The sequence below is a fragment of the Panthera leo genome, chromosome D3 (genome assembly GCF_018350215.1).
Source record: "Panthera leo isolate Ple1 chromosome D3, P.leo_Ple1_pat1.1, whole genome shotgun sequence".
In the NCBI taxonomy this organism is placed as follows: domain Eukaryota; kingdom Metazoa; phylum Chordata; class Mammalia; order Carnivora; family Felidae; genus Panthera; species Panthera leo.
The window spans coordinates 23,204,821-23,222,373 of record NC_056690.1 but is presented as its reverse complement, the minus strand read 5'-3'; the positions used below and the strand labels follow the sequence as shown (position 1 = coordinate 23,222,373).

General features: G+C 48.0%; 1 protein-coding gene across 5 annotated transcripts in view; it reads left to right on the top strand.

The window, feature by feature from the left end:
* The window catches only part of NF2 (neurofibromin 2), an 80,387-nt gene that overhangs the window by 50,418 nt on the left and 12,416 nt on the right, over positions 1–17,553 (top strand). For 2 of the 5 annotated variants that reach the window (XM_042909650.1, XM_042909652.1), the window contains 8 exons: positions 815–889; positions 3,587–3,700; positions 6,254–6,376; positions 7,043–7,260; positions 8,595–8,700; positions 12,613–12,740; positions 14,968–15,133; positions 16,551–16,595. In XM_042909650.1, coding sequence (XP_042765584.1) covers positions 815–889; positions 3,587–3,700; positions 6,254–6,376; positions 7,043–7,260; positions 8,595–8,700; positions 12,613–12,740; positions 14,968–15,133; positions 16,551–16,586 — 966 coding nt within the window. In that variant the 3' untranslated portion in view covers positions 16,587–16,595. Of the gene's footprint in view, positions 1–814; positions 890–3,586; positions 3,701–6,253; positions 6,377–7,042; positions 7,261–8,594; positions 8,701–12,612; positions 12,741–14,967; positions 15,134–16,550; positions 16,596–17,553 lie in introns of those variants that run through there. The other 3 variants (XM_042909651.1, XM_042909649.1, XR_006195075.1) reach the window with 2 other exon arrangements.

Genomic DNA, 17,553 nt, shown 5'->3' with positions numbered 1-17,553 from the left:
ATTCCTTTTATTAACAGCTTTCATCTGATAATCCCCACATTCAGAAACCTGTGGTGACGACCTGTATGCTGTCACATCAAACCCAAACCCCTCCAACTGTCCACCCCCAGCCCACCCCTGCCTTCCTCCCAGTATGAGCCCGTGATATCATCTCAGTCATCAGAGAGCTAATAACGTCAAACGCGCGCGCGCGCACACACACACACACACACACACACACACACACAGTCTGCTCATTTCTCTATCTCTGCCTCATTTCTGTCGCTTGCCCTGTCCTGAATAGCCCTCCACCCAATCTTTTAGATCCTCTATCATATTCTCTTTGTCTATGACCAACTGAAGTTCCCGCCTACTTATGGTAGATCTACTCTGAATCCCCACGACATTTGTGATTTTTGCCACCCGATGAGGCGCTAAGAGATGATGTAATTTCTTAAGTAGCAGTTGAGTCATGAGTCTAGTTCCAGCTAGGTTGTGAGCTTCCTGAAGGCAGAACTGGGCCTGGGATGCTGCAGTGGGCTTCCCAGCGTTGGCCTCATGGTCGGGCCCATCAGGGGTCCATAGTTCAGGTTTCCAAGCCTGAGATGGTGCCGACAGCACCCCTTCCAGGATCCTGACCTTCCACAGCCCCAGACTCCATGCCCTCAGCTGTTTCTAAATCACAGTGGGTTAGTCCCCGGGCGCCAGAAGCCAGGACAAGGCTCAGCCTTGTGCTGGATCTTTGACAGTGTGGTTGCTGCTTTTGTGGAATTTCCTGGTTGGTGCTAATACTTTATGTTGTCAGACTGAAACTTTTTCTGCTTCTTTCTTTCAGTTTACTATTAAACCACTGGATAAGAAAATCGATGTCTTTAAATTTAACTCCTCAAAGCTTCGTGTTAATAAGCTGGTAAGTTGAGATCCTAGTTTTTGTTACTAATAACTGTAGTTTTTCTAAGAAACTGAGCGCCTTTTTTTGAGAGAGTGACCTCTTGTGAGGTATAGAATGATAGGTAGCTCACTTGCTACACACTTTGCCGATAGACTTGAAAGACTCTTCTCTTTAGCTTAACCTAACAAGTCAAACCTAAATTTTGTGATGTGGAATTTTTAAAAAGTATTTTTATGGAGATAACTAATATATATAAAAGGATAAGTATAATTTGTATAGAAGGTATAAAGAGTGACAAAAAGGGGCACCTGGGTGGCTCAGTCAGTTAAGCGTCCGACTTTGGCTCAGGTTGTGATCTCACAGTTCGTGAGTTCGAGCCCCATGTTGGGCTCTGTGCTGACAGCTTGGAGCCTGGAGCCTGGAGCCTGCTTTGGATTCTGTGTCTCCCTGTCTCTCTGCCCCTCTCTGGCTCACACTCTGTCTCTTTCTTTCTCTCAAAAATAAACATTAAAAAAAATAAAATATAAAGAGTGACAAAAATAGCTATGTGGGGTGTCTGGGTGGCTCAGTTGGTGTCTGGGTGGCTCAGTGGCTTAGATCATGATCTCACAGTTCATGAGTTCAAAACCCCCACATCGGGCTCACTGCTGTCAGTGCAGAGCCTGCTTTGGATCCTCTGTCCCCCTCTCTCTATACCCTTCCCCTGCTGTGCTCTCTCTCAAAAATAAATAAACATTAAAAAAAAAAAAAACTACACACCCACTACCCAGCTTTAAGAAACCACACACTCCGATACTATTAAACCCCCCCATGTTAGCACCCTGCTGGTTTCCCCCATCCTCCTCCCTGAGGGAAATCACCATTCTGAGCTGGGTGCTCATTATTCGCTCGCTTTTCCTCAGAACTTTATTTCCTATACAGAAAAATGAATGTACTGTTAAGTTTTGTGTACTTTTGACATAAGTGCTGTCAACTGTCTATGCTCTTTTGTCACTTTTTTTGTACATTATTTTCTGAGATGTGTCTATGTTTGATGCTTAAAGAGATGATCCCTTTATTTTCTCTGCTGTATAGTATTCCATTGTGTGCAGATAAATGTACACATATATACATATATCCACACAATGATACATATATATGTCTCCCTCCCCCTCTCTTCCCCCCCCCCATATACCCCATATATATGTCATTTTCCTATTAGTGAATAATGAAGTGCTTTCTACTTCTCTGCCATTTTAACAAAGCTGTTAGGAACATTCTCGTACCTGCGTCCTGCTGCACATGGGCAATAGTTTCTCTAGAGAGTACTTAAGAGTACAAGTGCAGGGCTGTAGTGTATGTCCAAATTCAAGATTAAGCCATGTTGTTTTCCAAAGGAGATGAATTAATTTACAGATGCAGTGCAGTGGGTGTGACTTCCTTTTGCTTTATGTCTTCTGCACTTATAATATCAGCCTTTAAAATTTGTTTGACATATGTTGTGCATATGAAATGGTTTCTCAGTATTATATAAATGAGCATCTTTATATTTACTAATGAAGTTGAACATCTTTTTGTATATTTTTTGGCCAGGCTTTTTGTCTCTTTTGTCAAATACTTATTTCATGTCCTTTGGCCATTTTTCTCTGGGTTGTTTGTATTCTTTATTGATTATATCATCTCTCAGCTTGTGGCTTATTTTTCCTCCTTTTTAATGTCTTAACAAACAAAGAATGCTGGATTTTAACATAGACAAATGTATACATCTTTTCCTTAATCATTTGTGCTCTTTGTGTTTTGTTTGACATCTTTCCTTATCCTCTGATCATAAAGATATTCTTCTAGGCTTGATTTCGGCTCAGGTCATGATCTCATGGTTCCTGAGTTCGAGCCCTGTGTCGGGCTCTGTGCTGACAGCATGGGGCCTGCTTGCGGTTCTCTCTCTCTCAAAATAAATAAACTTAAAAAAAGATATTCTTCTATATTCTTTTCTAGAGATTTCAAGGGTTCAATCTTCGTATTTAAGTCTTTAATCCTTCTGGTGTTGATTTTGTGTGTGGTGTAAAGGAGGGATCCAGCTTCTTCAGCTTCTTGTGTTTTTTGTTGTTTTTTTTGTTTGTTTTTTAAAGTAATCTCTACACCTAACATGGGGCTCAAATTCATGACCCCAAGATCAAGAGTAGCGTGCTCCACCTACTGAGCCAGCCAGCTGCCCTCAGCTTATAGTTTTTTCACGTGAATAACCTGTTATCCCTATTGAATGAACTTTCCTATCCTCCCTCATCTGTAGTACCACATCTTAAATTCTTATTTATTTATTTATCTATTTATTTACTTATTTAGAGAGAGGGGCAGAGAGAATCCCAAGCAGACTCAGCACTGTCAGCGCAGAGCCTGATGCAGGGCTTGATCACTTGATTCATGAGATCATGACCTGAGCTGAAACCAAGAGTTGGACACTTAACCAACTGAGCCACCCAGGTGCCCCTATAGTGCCACATCCTAGGAGAATAAGATGCATCCAGAAGACGCACCTCCCTTCACCTGTGACTTTTGCCCCCTGGCATACTGGAGGCCATTAGCAGGGAAGGCCTTGCTGTTTCACTCTGTGCTTTGCTCTTTAGGTTTCCTGCTGCCCCCAAGAGCCCTTAGACAAAGATGCTGTAGCCCTGGTGAGCTGGTAGGCAGTGAAGTACATTTGGGGGTTTAACATTTCTCCTGCTTCCATGGCCACAGATTCTCCAGCTCTGTATTGGGAACCATGACCTTTTTATGAGGAGAAGGAAGGCTGATTCTTTGGAAGTTCAGCAGATGAAAGCCCAGGCCAGGGAGGAGAAGGCTAGAAAACAGGTGAGAAAGACCATGTCTGAACCACTGTTGTCACTGCTTCTTGGTCTTGGCTTGGGAGGTAAGGAGCAGTCGTAGGCTGACAGGTGTCATTTGGCAATGGACATACCTTCTCTTATTTTATCCCTGTTGGATCTTTACTGGCCAATGCCCAGCTGGTGTGGTGTCTGCTCTGGAAATGAGGAATAAATTCTAAAAGCATATACAAAAGAAACATCTCTAGTTATTTCCCCACTTAAGTGAAGTGGGAGTAATGCAGGTTTGGGAAGAGATAGTCAAGCCTGGGTCTGTCTGTCTGTCCATCCATCCATCCATCCATCCACCTAGCTAACTCGCTTTTTTTTTTTTTTTTTTTTTTTTTTTTGCCTGCCGGTCTCCTTTGCCCAGCCTTGTCCTTTTCTAATTAGAAGGTGATAGAATGCATGACAGCATCTCATGCTTACCGTGAGAATGCTAATTAGACTTCGGCCACACTTCCCCACCACGAGTCAGCCCAGGCGGCATATTGCCTGTGGTGGGAGGTGCCAGGAGAGCTTATCAGCAGACTGGACAGTCCGCATCATTGTTTTCTACTCATAAACTATCTCGGCTCACCGAAATCCACACAACTAATCTGAGCCTCGCTGCTGAGAATATCCACTGTGGCTTTGGACTAACTCCTAGACAGAGTAGCAGCAGCTGCAGTCAGCTGCCCGCAGGACTCACAGGCTCGGAGCAGTAATCATTAGTCTGTGCGCAGCTCTCTGATGTGGGTACTCTGGCGAGGCTGGCTCCCTGCCCTGAGATTTACAATGAAATGCCCAGTTTGATCCAGCATGCTTTTAGGGCTCCTATCTCTTTGCTCTCTGAGATGGCATACTATAGATGTGCTATTTGGGATGCTTTGGCGGCCAGGCTGGTGGAATGGGTTTTGTTGGACAAAGAAATGCTCCTGAGCCAGCACGGTCTAAGTGGCAACTTCAGGAAGAGCCTTCTTTGACCTCTTTTCAGCTGAGCAAAGCTTAGAAGTGAGAGATCTGAAGACGGCAATGAGTGTGTAGGCCTCGAGATTGTGGCAGAGAAGAGCGTGCATACACCCCACACCTGCACTGCCTGTGGAACAGCAGAGGCAGGGGCCTGGCACCTGCAGGCGGGCTCCATGGCCCAGTAGTATAGACACTGACCTTGGAACCAGATGTGAAAGTTAGTATGTGACATTAGTAGCTGACTTATCTTCCAGATCTCAGTTTTCTCATCTGTTAAGTGGAGCTAATGGTATGCCTTCTCTGTCTCAGATCAAAGGACACATTGCACCTGAAAGCCTTTGTGAACTTAAACCACCTTGCAAACAAGAGGTCCCTTATTATTGGGTGGAGGTCTAGGGGGAAGTGTAGTGCTGGGAATGGAAGGTGGTTGCCTGGGCTTTTGTCAAGGGGAGAATAATAGAGATACAGTAATCCACCTAATGGAAATTTGTAATGCTGTGGAAATTAGAGAACAAACTGGCCAAGCTTTTCACTGACCTGCAAGGGAAAAATTAGAGAAGAATTTACAGTATTTTATTGCTTGTCTTTGCATTATTCCTTCGAGGCCCAATGCCTTTTTTTTTTTTTTTTTTTTTTTTTTTTTTTTTTTTTTTTTTTTTGGCTCAGTATTTACAAAAGGCAGCAATCTTAAAAATCTTGGGTTTGGGAGAAAATTGAAGCAAGAAGTAATTAAATGTGCTCTATTTAAGGAAGAAAATAGTGCAGTGGTCACTTCTGGCTTCTGCTTTCTGAACTCAGTTAATACCCTAGGATCACAGAGAATAGCACTTGTCCTGTGCTTGTTCCCCTTATTAAGCTCTGCATGTGGCCCAATTAACACAGTGATCCAGAAGGCATGGGAGGTGGCGGCAGCTTTGTACCAGTGCCTTAAGGACAGGGGGCTGTGTTCCCCGCTCGGCTCCCTCCTGTTGCAGGCCTGGCCGGGAGCTGCCTCTGCGTGAGGCTGGGAGCCTGTACCGTGGGGCTGTGGCTTCCCCCTGTGAAACACAATGTGTGAACTACACGATTCCATCTTCCCTGTGGGTCAGAGGCAGGAGTGATTGTGGATGAAATTAGAGATGTGGGAGGGGTCGTGTGGGTGAGAAATGGTGAGGTGGCTCGTCCAACCAGAAGAAAGCTGTCTGTTTCTGGGGCTCCATCTCAGGGAGAAGGAATCTGCATTGCATCCTGTCCGCTGCTGGGCGGAGCCACGTGAGGTCTTCCAACAAAAAGGGATATCGGCAGGGTAGCCATTTCAGCACACTGTGTAAGAATGCCTCCTTCGATCCAGGTAGACTTGGCAGGGCTGGCTTTTTTGTTGTTTTGTTTGTTCCCTCACCCCTAGATGGTTTTTCAAGGGACACAGCTTTTGATTCTCCAGCTGGTTTTGAAGGACAGAGGGTGGTAGGTGACAAGAATGACACTGCCAACCTCTAAAGTAAAGGGACGAAGAGGGTCTCCCTGGGCATCTCTGGACACTGGGCGTTCTAGGACCCTTGTGGCAGTGTAGGTCGTGAGCCCCATGACTCTTGTTCCCCCCCCCACCCCCCAGATGGAGCGGCAGCGCCTCGCTCGAGAGAAGCAGATGAGGGAGGAGGCTGAGCGCACAAGGGATGAGTTGGAGAGGAGGCTGCTGCAGATGAAAGAAGAAGCAACAATGGCCAACGAAGCACTGGTGATTTCTGGGGGAGTCTGGGTCCCAGGAGGCTACACGGGGATTCCCTTGGGTTTTGGGAATTAGGTAGGCCTCCTGAGGACCACAGATAAGTAACATTTGCTTTGACATTTCAGCTAAAAAAAACAAAAAAACAAAAAAAAACCGGTGCCTTTTCTTTCCACCCATGTTGGCAGGAGATCATGTGTGGCCAAGCCCCACTTTCCCCGGGGCGCCTTTAAAGCAGGGCCTCTCTGCCTGCCCCGGGGGTCAGATCACCCTCTGTGATGAAAGTTGTCCTGTGCCTCGTAGGATGGTTAGCAGTGTCCCTGACCCCTACCCACTAGATGCCACTAGCACCACCTTACCCTTGATTTGTGACAATCAAAAACATTGTTACCTGTCTCCCACTGGTTTGAACCACGCATTTAAAGGGAAAAGCCTTGGTTCAAGTGGTACTCAAAAAGGTGCTTTCTTGTTGTTCCCCATGGGTGGGACTTTCTGAAAAGTTGAGGGTGTGGCTGTCTGGCCCTTGCCAAAGTGTCATCTGATGGGGCATTCAGTGGCAGGGCCCCGGGGAGTCTGACGCTCTGGTTCCTGCTGACCTGAATTTCTGAGGCCACATCTGGGAGGGATGACAGGCATGTGATCGATCCCCATCCCAGCTGATAGCACCCTTCTCTCCAGATGCGGTCCGAGGAAACGGCTGACCTGTTGGCGGAAAAGGCCCAAATCACTGAGGAGGAGGCAAAACTCCTGGCGCAGAAGGCCGCGGAGGCCGAACAGGAAATGCAGCGCATCAAGGCCACAGCCATTCGGACGGAGGAAGAGAAGCGCCTGATGGAGCAGAAGGTGCTGGAGGCTGAGGTGCTGGCGCTGAAGATGGCTGAGGAATCGGAGAGGAGGTTAGAGGTGGGGAGTCCAGGGCACTGGGGCCCAGGCGAGGGGCTGTTCAGTCGTAACCTGGCCCTGAGGCAGAGCTTGACCGCACTTGTCCACAAGCTGCTTCAACTTCTAGGATGGTGGGGTGGGGGGAGGCTCCTCCCTTGACAGGTTGGTGAGGACTGGTACTTAAGCCGGTGTGGGCTTTGGGGGCTGGGATTAGTGGAAGGGCTCAGGAACATGGTTCTCTAGTCGAGTGGACCTCTGGTCATGCTTGTGTCTGTGATAAACCGCCGTCCCTCTGATAGCCATGTTTGCAGGAATGCCATCAAGCACGTCTGCAGACCGCTTTTAGCTGAGGAGCTGTAAGGAGGCTCTTCGTAAGTTTAAAAAATGTGGTTCTTTTCCCTTTTCATTTAGGGGACATGTGGGGAGAGAGCAGCTATTTACCTTTAACGTGGTAATGAGGAACCCGCTTCCCTTCAGCCATTCTTGGTGTTAAGGCTCCCGAGGCAGATAGGAGGGGAGGGCCAGGATGGAACTGTAGTCTCCACTTTTCCAAGAGTATTCTAGCCTCTGGATTGTTCTGGTCCTGCAGCCTTCAGATAAACACTGGCACATTCCCCACAGCATTTGGCTCTATTGACTTAGAACACTTGAATTTGGCTTTTTGCTACCAAGGTGCATTCACTACAGTTTCCTCTCCGCTTTCTGCATGTCGTTCTGGGAATGTGGATCTTTGTTTCCTGCCCTGTCTCGGGCCCCTTTCTTTCTGTGTGTGGGTCACTTCCCCCAAGACCGATGTTGGGCCTGGTCCCTGGGTCCTGTGTCTTGCAGGGTGAGGCACGAAGACCTCAGCGTTGCTGCTCATCTTGCCTGAGGTTGGCCCTGGGCCTGCAGTCGTTTTCCTTGGGGGCTGTGAAGAATCGATTCTCTCTCATCCTGTCCTTCGTGATCCGATATAAGATCTTTGATTCATGCACTGTACCTTTGCCTAGCTCACTCTCACCCACAAGTTAAGCAGAGGAAGCTGTTGGCCCCTCCCCCTCTCCTCTCCCTCTACCAATTGCAAAGGTTTGAACTTGACTCCTTCCCAGCAGCTTCCCTGCCCTTCCCATTTAGATTTACCATTGCAGTGAACAGTACTCAGGAATGTTATCCTTGCTTTGGAAGTTCTGATGTTCATGTCAGTGTCCCCCCCACCCCACCCCACCCCCCACTGGCCTTGTTTGCCTGATCTGGTGCCATCATCAGGGTTAACTCAGGTCGCTCCTCTCCAGGGGGACTGTGGGGAAGAGGGCTGTCTTTCTTCTACCTGTCACCTTCATGGACCTGACATCTCCTCCTTTCCTTGCAGGGCCAAGGAGGCAGATCAGCTGAAGCAGGACCTGCAGGAAGCCCGCGAGGCAGAGCGAAGAGCCAAGCAAAAGCTCCTGGAAATCACCACCAAGCCCACATACCCGGTGAGCCGGGCTGGGAGCTGCCAGCCTGCAGCTGCTTCAGACCTTGTAGCTTTCTCTTCCCTCCAGCCCTTCAGTTCCGCTGGTGGTGCCACAGCAGAATGAATGATGCAGAGGGCCTGCAGCTGGGGAAGGGGCAGAATGCCTGGTCTGCCATTGGCCTTGGACTGGTCACCTCTCTGGTTGCCTGGATAGCAGGCAATGGGGCCTTTCCTAGCTCTGAAATGTTTTTCTTCGTCTTTTTTTTTTTTAAGTTTATTCATTTATTATTTCTGAGAGAGAATGAACAAAAGCAGGGGAGGGGCAGAGAGAGAGAGAGGGAGATAGAATCTGAGGCAGGCTCCAGACTCTAAGCTGTCAGCACAGAGCCCAACCTGGGGCTTGAACTCATGAACCGTGAGATCATGACCTGAATCGAAGTTGGATGCTTAACCGACTGAGCCACCCAGGCACCCATGTTTTTATTATTCTAAGTAATATAGTCCCAAATTATTTTTAAGAGGTGATGGCTTCTTCTTCTTCTTCTTCTTCTTTTTTTTTTTTTTTTTTTGAGAGAGCAAGGTTGCAAGTGAGCAGGGGGCAGAGAGAGAGAGAAGTGGGGCTCACTTGGCACTCATGTTTTACCTAAAGTGAGGCTCATGTTCACCCGAAGTGGGGCACGAGCTCACCTGAAGCGGGGCTCGAGCTCACCCGATGTGGGACTCGAACTCACAACCTGTGAGATCATGACCTGGGCTGTAGACAGATGCCACCCAGGCACCTGAGACGGTAGCTTCTTGATGCCAAGCTGAATGTAATCTTCAACTACCTTTGTGTAACGTATACCATCATTGCAGTTCTGGGCAGGGGTACCGTATACCTCAGGGTAAACTATAGCCATGTAAGAACCATTTTCCATACTCAATTTTGGGACAAGGAGGCAGACTTCAATTAAACAGGGTCACACCATGAGTAGACAAGCCTCTTCCCTTCCCTTCCTCTGTGCATTCAGTTCAGCAAACTGTTCTGTTCCATATAATACCATGCACCTGGATAGTTCAGATGATTAAGTGTCCAACTCTTGGTTTCAGCTCAGGTCACGATCTCACAGTTTTGTGGGTTCATGCCCCGCACTGGGCTCTGCACTGGCAGCATGGAGCTTGCTTGGGGTTCTTTCTCTCCCTTTCTCTATCTCTCTGCCCTTCCCCTACTCACACTGCCTCTGTCTCTCCCAAGTAAATAAATAAACTTAAAAAAAATAATAATGCCAGGCAGATGCAGAGTCTATATACAGATAGGGTGCACAGAGGCCTGGAGGGGAACATAGCCCAGCTTGTAGGCGCAGGAGAGGCATAGGATCGTGCCTGAGCTGGCTCTCAAAGGGTAAGGAGGAGCTAGCCAGGCGAGAAAGAGACTGTAGGGTATTCGCAGCCAGTGCACAGATGTGCACGTGGCACAGTGTGTGCACTGCACACTCACAAGGCATGCAGCCAGGAGGCACACAGGGCACAGCGGCGTAAGCTGCCCAGGGTTTGAGGTGGAGGGAAACGTGAGCGGTTTCCTATTGTCATCTGTTCTGGTTATCTATTACTATGTGACAGGCCACCCCCCAAGCCAGCCATATAGCTCAAAACAGCCATTTGTTATTCTCTCTCATGGCTTGGTGCATTGATTGGGCTGATGGTCCTTCCTCAGAATCTCTGAGGCAGTCGCAGACAGCAGCCAGGACTGGAGTTGTCTGAGGGCTCATCTGGGCTGGGCACCTGAGATATGAGTGATTTTAAAATATATACTGGAATGGGGTAGCCTGGCTAGCTCAGTAGGTAGAGCATGCAACTCTTGGTCTAAAAATAGATGGGTAGGTAGTTATGTAGGTAGGTAGAAACAAAGGGAGGGAGGGAGGGAGGGAGGGAAGGAAGGAAGGAAGGAAGGAAGGAAGGAAGGAAGGAAGGAAGGATAGGAGGGAGGGAGGGAGAAAGGAAGGAAGAAAATAAAGGAAGGAAGGAAAGGAGGGAGGGAGGAAGGAAGGAAAGAAAGGAAGGAAGGAAAGGAGGGAGGGAGGAAGGAAGGAAAGGAGGGAGGAAGGAAGGAAAGGAAGGAAGGAAAGGAGGGAGGAAGGAGGGAAGGAAGGAAAGGAAAGGAGGAAGGGAGGGAGGAAGGAAGGTAGGAAAGGAGGAAGGAAGGAAGGGAAGGAGGGAGGAAGGAAGGAAGGAAGGAAGGAAGGAGAGACACTGGAGCAAACTTCATGTGCTCTTCAAACAGTAAATAAATAAGTCCTGGAGGAGCTCATTCATATCAGCCTTTTACTCATATTTCATGGTATGGATGGATTGTAATTCATCTAAGCAATCCCCTATGGATGGGTATTTAGTTTGTTTTCGTCTGCAGTTGTGAACAAAACTGCAGAAAATATCCCTGAGCATAAATCTTTGCACATACGGTGAATGTACTGGTAGAATAAATTGTCATAAATAGAACCGTGGGGTCAGGTTTTCCATTGAGATGCTTTCCACAGAGGTTGTCCCAGTGTCTGTTCTCACCCACAGTGCAGCACTCAGCGCCCGTCTTTTTGGAGATTTTGATGAGGTATAACATCCATACAGGGAAGTGCCCCAAATTATAACTGTACAGCTTGATGCATTCTCGCAAACTCAACACACCAATGCACCCAGCACCCAAATCAGAAAACAGAATGTTCTAGTACCCCAGAAGCCCCCTCTCAGCACCACCTTCAACACCCACGCAGACAGTCTGCCTCAAGCCTGTCATCGTCTCAGATGAGCGCTCTGGGCCTCTGCTCTTTCCCAGACGCTGTCCCAGACTCAGCCAAGGATCCAAGGGTGAAAGAGAGGCAGATCCTGCCCTTAGGAAACTTGCCAACAGTAAAAGAAGAAGACACAGCCAAAAGGGATTTTTTACAGGGTGGAGTTAGGGAAGTGCCACCACAGAACCAGAAGCACCATGTATAGCAAAGAAAAGAGTTGCCATCTGGCCGAGAGGGATCTAGAAAGGCTTTGGTGAGAAATCCTAGTATTTGACAAGGGCCTTGAAAGTGAGGTGGCGTGTAGCAAAAGGAATAGTTTAAGCAAAGGAGCAGAAACAGTGATGTTCACGATCCAATAGGGCAAACAGTAGGAAACACAGGAGAAGTAGATCGGGGCCATATTTGAGGTGACCCTTTGTTCTGGGATGAGAAAGTCCTCAAATCTAATTGCTTTGCCGTCTGCTTCAAGCCCTGCTCTGGCTCTGTCTTCCAAATCCAAACCCCTCAGCCTGCAGGGCAGCCCTCTATGGTCTAGTCCCGGCCCCCCACCCACCTCACCACACCGGTGCCGCAGACCCTCGGCTTTCTCGCCAAGCATGCTCTGCCCTGCCCAGTGCCGTGCCTCTTGCCTGGCATGTCTTTTCCTCTGTCGTATCCTCTGCTGCCAACAGAAGCAGGATCTCTTCTGGCACACCTTCTCCAGCTCCCCAGCCTCTGTTCACTCCCTGGCTGTAGTGTCTACCTTACTTAACCGGGATGATCTGTAAGCACCTTTGTTTACTGAACAATACTGTCAGCTGCTCAGAGCCAGGGACCCTGTCTTGTTCTCTGCATCTCCAGCTTCTAGCCTGGGGCTTGAGGGCTTCCTCAACAAAGAAGTGAGTGGGAGTAGTGTTTAATTTGGCTGAGCGTGAAAAGCTGGCAAAGGTTCGAGGGAAGAGGAATGATTTGTCTGGATTTGTAGTCTTTGGGGCCAGTCACCTGGGAGCAGCCAGTGTGGGTAGATGGGGAACAGGAGAGACTGGGGTAACATGAGGCCATGGTGGTGCTGGGAGGCCGGGCCTGAGCTGTGTGCCCGTTTCTGTGGCTGCTGGAGGATCAGTGGTTAACACAGCAGTGCCCCCTGTTCCCATAGAACCCGAACCTCCTAACCAGACATTTCTCATTCATAGCCCATGAACCCAATTCCAGCGCCATTGCCTCCTGACATGCCAAGCTTCAACCTCATTGGTGACAGCCTGTCTTTCGACTTCAAGGATACTGACATGAAGCGGCTTTCCATGGAGATAGAGAAAGAAAAGTACGTAGTTTCCTGACTTCCGTGACCCCAGCCAGTGAGCTAGAGTGGGGCCATCTGGGCTTGGAAAAAGTGGAGGGTTATCACAAGCATCTGTCACTAGCCCCTGCAGGATTTGCTCTGTTCCCATCCTCTGGAGGAAGAATTTCCTCATCAGAACTGAAGGACGTCACACCAGCGTCCAGTCTTCCAGGATAACAATGATACTTGATTGGTGACCTGGAGTTTACAGGGCTCAAAACCTCACCTACAGTCTCAGACTGGTTTTCCGGGAACTCTGAGTCAGTCAGACTGCTGTTCACGTGGCGATAGAGCACGTGATAGTGTTCTAACACGGTAACAGAACATGCTTCCTAGTTGTGTCCTCTGGCAGCTGAGATCTGCGGCACTTCCCATGTCTAGAACAAGGGTCAGAGAAGAAACTCAGGCTCGAGGCCGAGGAAGGCAAACATCCAGGTCAGGCCGGCCCTGCTGTCCGGGGCAGCCCTGAGCTGAACCCCCACATGCCCTGTTCACAACAGCTTCTGCTGTGCTCTCTCCTCCTTCCTTTCATGGTTGGTGGAAGTGGAGCTGAGGTGGAAAGAAGAAATCTAACTGAGGTTCCTCCGGATTCCCAACCACAGATCAATTGGCCACTCGTGCCACAGCTTACTGGAGAACCATCACAAAAGCTGCTGGGTGCTGGGTGCATCGGTGTCCAGTCTTTTTTTTTTTTTTTTTTAAATGTTTATTTATTTTTGAGAGAGAGAGAGAGGGAGAGAGAGACAGAGACAGAGTGCAAGTGGGGAAAGGGCAGAGACAAGGGGAGACACAGAATCTGAAGCAGCCTCCAGGCTCTGAGCTGTCAGCACAGAGCCCAATGCAGAGCTTGAACTCAGAAACTGTGAGATCATGACCTGAGTTGAAATCCCACACTTAACCAACTGAGCCACGAGGTGCCCCCCTGGGCCTTTTTAATGTTTATTTATTTTTGAGAGAGAGACAGAGCATGAGCCAGGGAGGGGCAGAGAGAGAAGGAGGCAAAGAACCTGAAGCAGGCTCCAGGCTCTGAGCTGTCAGCACAGAGCCCGATGGAGGGCTCGAAATCCTGAACCGCAAGATCATGACCTGAGCCGAAGTCGTATGCTTAACCAACTGAGCCCCTCAGGTGCCCCATGTCTGGGCTTTTTAGCTTTGGCTCATTTCATTCCCACTAACTAGCCTCAAACTGACATCAGAGGTAGGTTTTAGTGTGCCATTTATAAATGAGAACACAGATCTGGAGTGTTTAACGAACTCACCCAGCATCACACAGCTGATGAGGGACAGAACCGGGATTCAGCTCCAAGCCCATCTGAGGGTATGTGCTTTCACCTTGTACAGTATCCTTGGAAGAGCTCTCTCGGGACAGTGCCTCTTTGGAGCTTGGGGTGAGCAACCACGAGCCTCTCCGTGGTATCTGCCGTCCAAGTTCATCTTCAAGTCTTTCTCCATTGACCAGGCATAGTAAGCATTTCGTGGTTGTGATCAGGGAGAGGCTACATCCTGTTCCGTGTTCTGCTTTTTTATAGTTTGTATTTTCTTATCACCCATGCATGTGACATTACCATCACATGACAGACTCCATATACTAGCCATGGGAATCACTACAGAATTAGCATTTATATTGCATGATTTGCCTGGCCATGACATTATAGTTGGACACTTTGAGAATGATTTCCAGATTTTCACCATTGTAGATACAGTGTATCTACCTGCAGGTGGTGGTGGGAATCTTTTTCTTCCTGATATTGGCTGAGCAAGCTTCCATTCTGTTTAGGAGATGATGTCCCAAAACAAGTAGGGATGTGGCCACGGCCTAGCAGAAGAGGTCACTTGAATAGAATCACTTAACCAAGAAGGGCCAAGACGAGGAGATGTTTTGGATGTCAGGAGTCTTGATTCATGTGTTGTTGCTTGTGCTGAATTAAAAACTATCTACTGTAACTGGTATTTGTAGAGCGCTTTCAGACAGTTTACCAGAGGGCTTTCCTACCCTTTATTTTGCTTAATTCTGACCACAGCCCTGTGATCATTAGCCCAATCTCATGGCCAAGGAAACAGATTCAGACCTGTTTAGTGATTGGCCCAGGCTCCCACGGCCTGGGAGTGTCTGAGCAGAGATGTGATGAACTCCATCCAGGCTGCAGACCCTAGATCCCATGTCTCACTGTTGCCAAAGCCATGATATACCGTGTCCTCTTGCTGGCAGAGTGGAGTACATGGAGAAGAGCAAGCATTTACAGGAGCAGCTCAATGAACTCAAGACCGAGATTGAGGCCTTGAAACTCAAAGAGAGGGAGACAGCCTTGGATATTCTGCACAACGAGAACTCTGACCGGGGTGGCACCAGCAGCAAGCACAACACCATCAAAAAGGTACCGAGTCTCCCGTCTTTCACTGATCAGGACAGTCATTAATGAAATGGAGGTTGGCATCTGGTTTCCTGAGTAGCCAAGTCATTAGACTGTTATCATTTTTTATACATACTTAGTTGAGGAAATTTTTTAACTCACGCCAGAAAGGGAATTTAATCCGCCAGTGACTGTGAACCCATTGGCTTGATGGAAGGGGAGCCTGTGTTAAAAGCTCTGATGAAATGAATCACTGTTACGAGACAGGTTTTGATCCATCATTTAGCATTAAAGCGATTCTGTCTTTTAAGCCAAGGGGAGTTCTGCCCAGGGAGCTGCCTTACTTCATGAGAAAGCAAAATGAAACAGAGGCTTTTGAGAATGGACTCTCCCTCTAGTCTTTTTGGGTTATTAAGTGGCAAGGACTATTTAAAAAATCCTGTTCTTACTTTAAAGAAACCAAATTCTGAATTTTAACGTTTTTCATACTTAAAAGGAAGTGTCTAGAAGAACCTTAATGTTTTAAAAGATGAAACTTCATTTATGTTGCTATCAGTTTCAAATTGTTCTCTACTGATATTTTGAGCGTTCAGGTTTTAGAGAAGGTTAAATTCCATAAATATCAGCCCAAGAGTGTGCTTCTCTCTCAGACAAAGCACAAACGGCCCCTCCTGCTGGTTTGTTCCTGACTTATAGCCCAGGATCAGGCTAATACCTGTAAAAGAGGTGTCATTAAGATGAGACTGTTCATTGAGTTTAGATCATGATGGTTTACCTAAGTTTAATTTTTTACTCTTTACCTTATTCTTTAGAGTGGTCTCCCAGGTTAAGGAATATCTGTTTTCAGTAGTTAAGCTGCATCTGAAAACTCCAAGGGTTCTATAGCTACTTGCCAGTGCTAATGGGTACAGTCGGGAGCCTCAAATTCCTTCTCTGTACTCCAGTTAGTATTGGCACCGAGTAGAAAATTCCTCTTAATAGCATAGCTGAAAAGGAAAGGCCTTTCCCCATTCCACATTCTTCTTCCCTCTGGCTTCCGTTATTTACTGGGTTTCACTTCCAAAACTAAATTATTGAACAGTTAGTGAAAGGGGAGCTAAAGTGAGGCCTCAGCCAGTGAGCCGAGAGGCAAAATGATGACTGGGCCAGGGAGCCAGTCAGCCCTCGAAGGAGCTTCCTCAGGCACCCCACCCCCAACCCCCGCTCCTGTCCCCAGGCTCCTCATCTGGGCACACTGAAAGGTCTCGTCTTTGCTGTTGCTGCCGTGAGCCAGGCCCTCAGGAAAGCCGGAGGGACCTGTTTCCAGGCCATAAAAACAAATAAATGAAGTCACTTGTCACCATTTCAGGCCTGTCTGAGCATTTTGCAAATGGCACATGTGGCATTTGTTGATATCACAGGGTATGTTTTTGTTTTTCTTCATTTTATTTTGCTGGTTTAGCCTCAAGCCCAAGGCAGAAGACCTATCTGCATTTGAGCCCTCAAAGTAGGTTATCCCAGGTACTCTGTATGTGGTGATGGTACTACCCTCTGTGATACTAACCCATGCATGAGCTTGCCTGTCTCTGTCCCTGGGCCATGCTGAGCCCTCCCGAGGGCAGGTGGCACTGGGTACTGGCCGCAGCATGCTTTGAGTCTGAGAGCAGGCGTCCGCCCTGTGGGGCCAGACCAACCTCCGGGGGTTCAGAAGGCTGCCTCGTTCTGAAGAGCATGTCATGGGGCTGTAGGACCAGCTGTCCATCACATTTTGTGTCATCGTTGGGCTGGGGATGGTCATGGCTTCTCGTCCAATGAGGTCTGTCTAAAATCTTTTGTCTCAGTGGCATAGTCCTTAGATAAATAGCTCTAGCATGGAAATGGGATAGATCTGGGTGTCTTTAACTCAAGATCAAGACCTTTCATGTGGTGACAGCTTCTGAAGACCCATGGTCATACCTGGTCGCAGAATGAAGGGGCTGTCCTCACTCACTCATTTGCCTTTAGAGCCTCCCCTTTCTGTACACATCCACTTTCTTTCCAAGTCAAGCAAACCAACAGTACAGCAGTCTGATCTGTAGCCCATCTAAGTGGACCACCATCTATCTGTCTGTCGGTGCTCTGAAGACTGTCTCTGCTCAGCTCCTCCACAGCCTGGGGCAGAGTTGTGGTCAGCATGAACTCACATTGGGACAGTCGCTGGCACCCAATAGATGAGCAGTCAGTGGTTGTTGAGTGAATTAATGGAATGATTGCTGCTTTCCTTCTGCGATAGTTCATCATCCTCCCAACATGCCTCGGCAGCAGGGAGAATTTATTATGCCCAGTAATAACATAACATCCTGCCTCTGCTCCTTACCTAATCCCTAGCGGTATGCCAGCCAGTGGGCCCACCGACACCTGACAGTCGCGTAGGATGTGTCCTTTGGTGTCCTCACCACAGTTTCTGCTGTTAGAATAAAATAAGC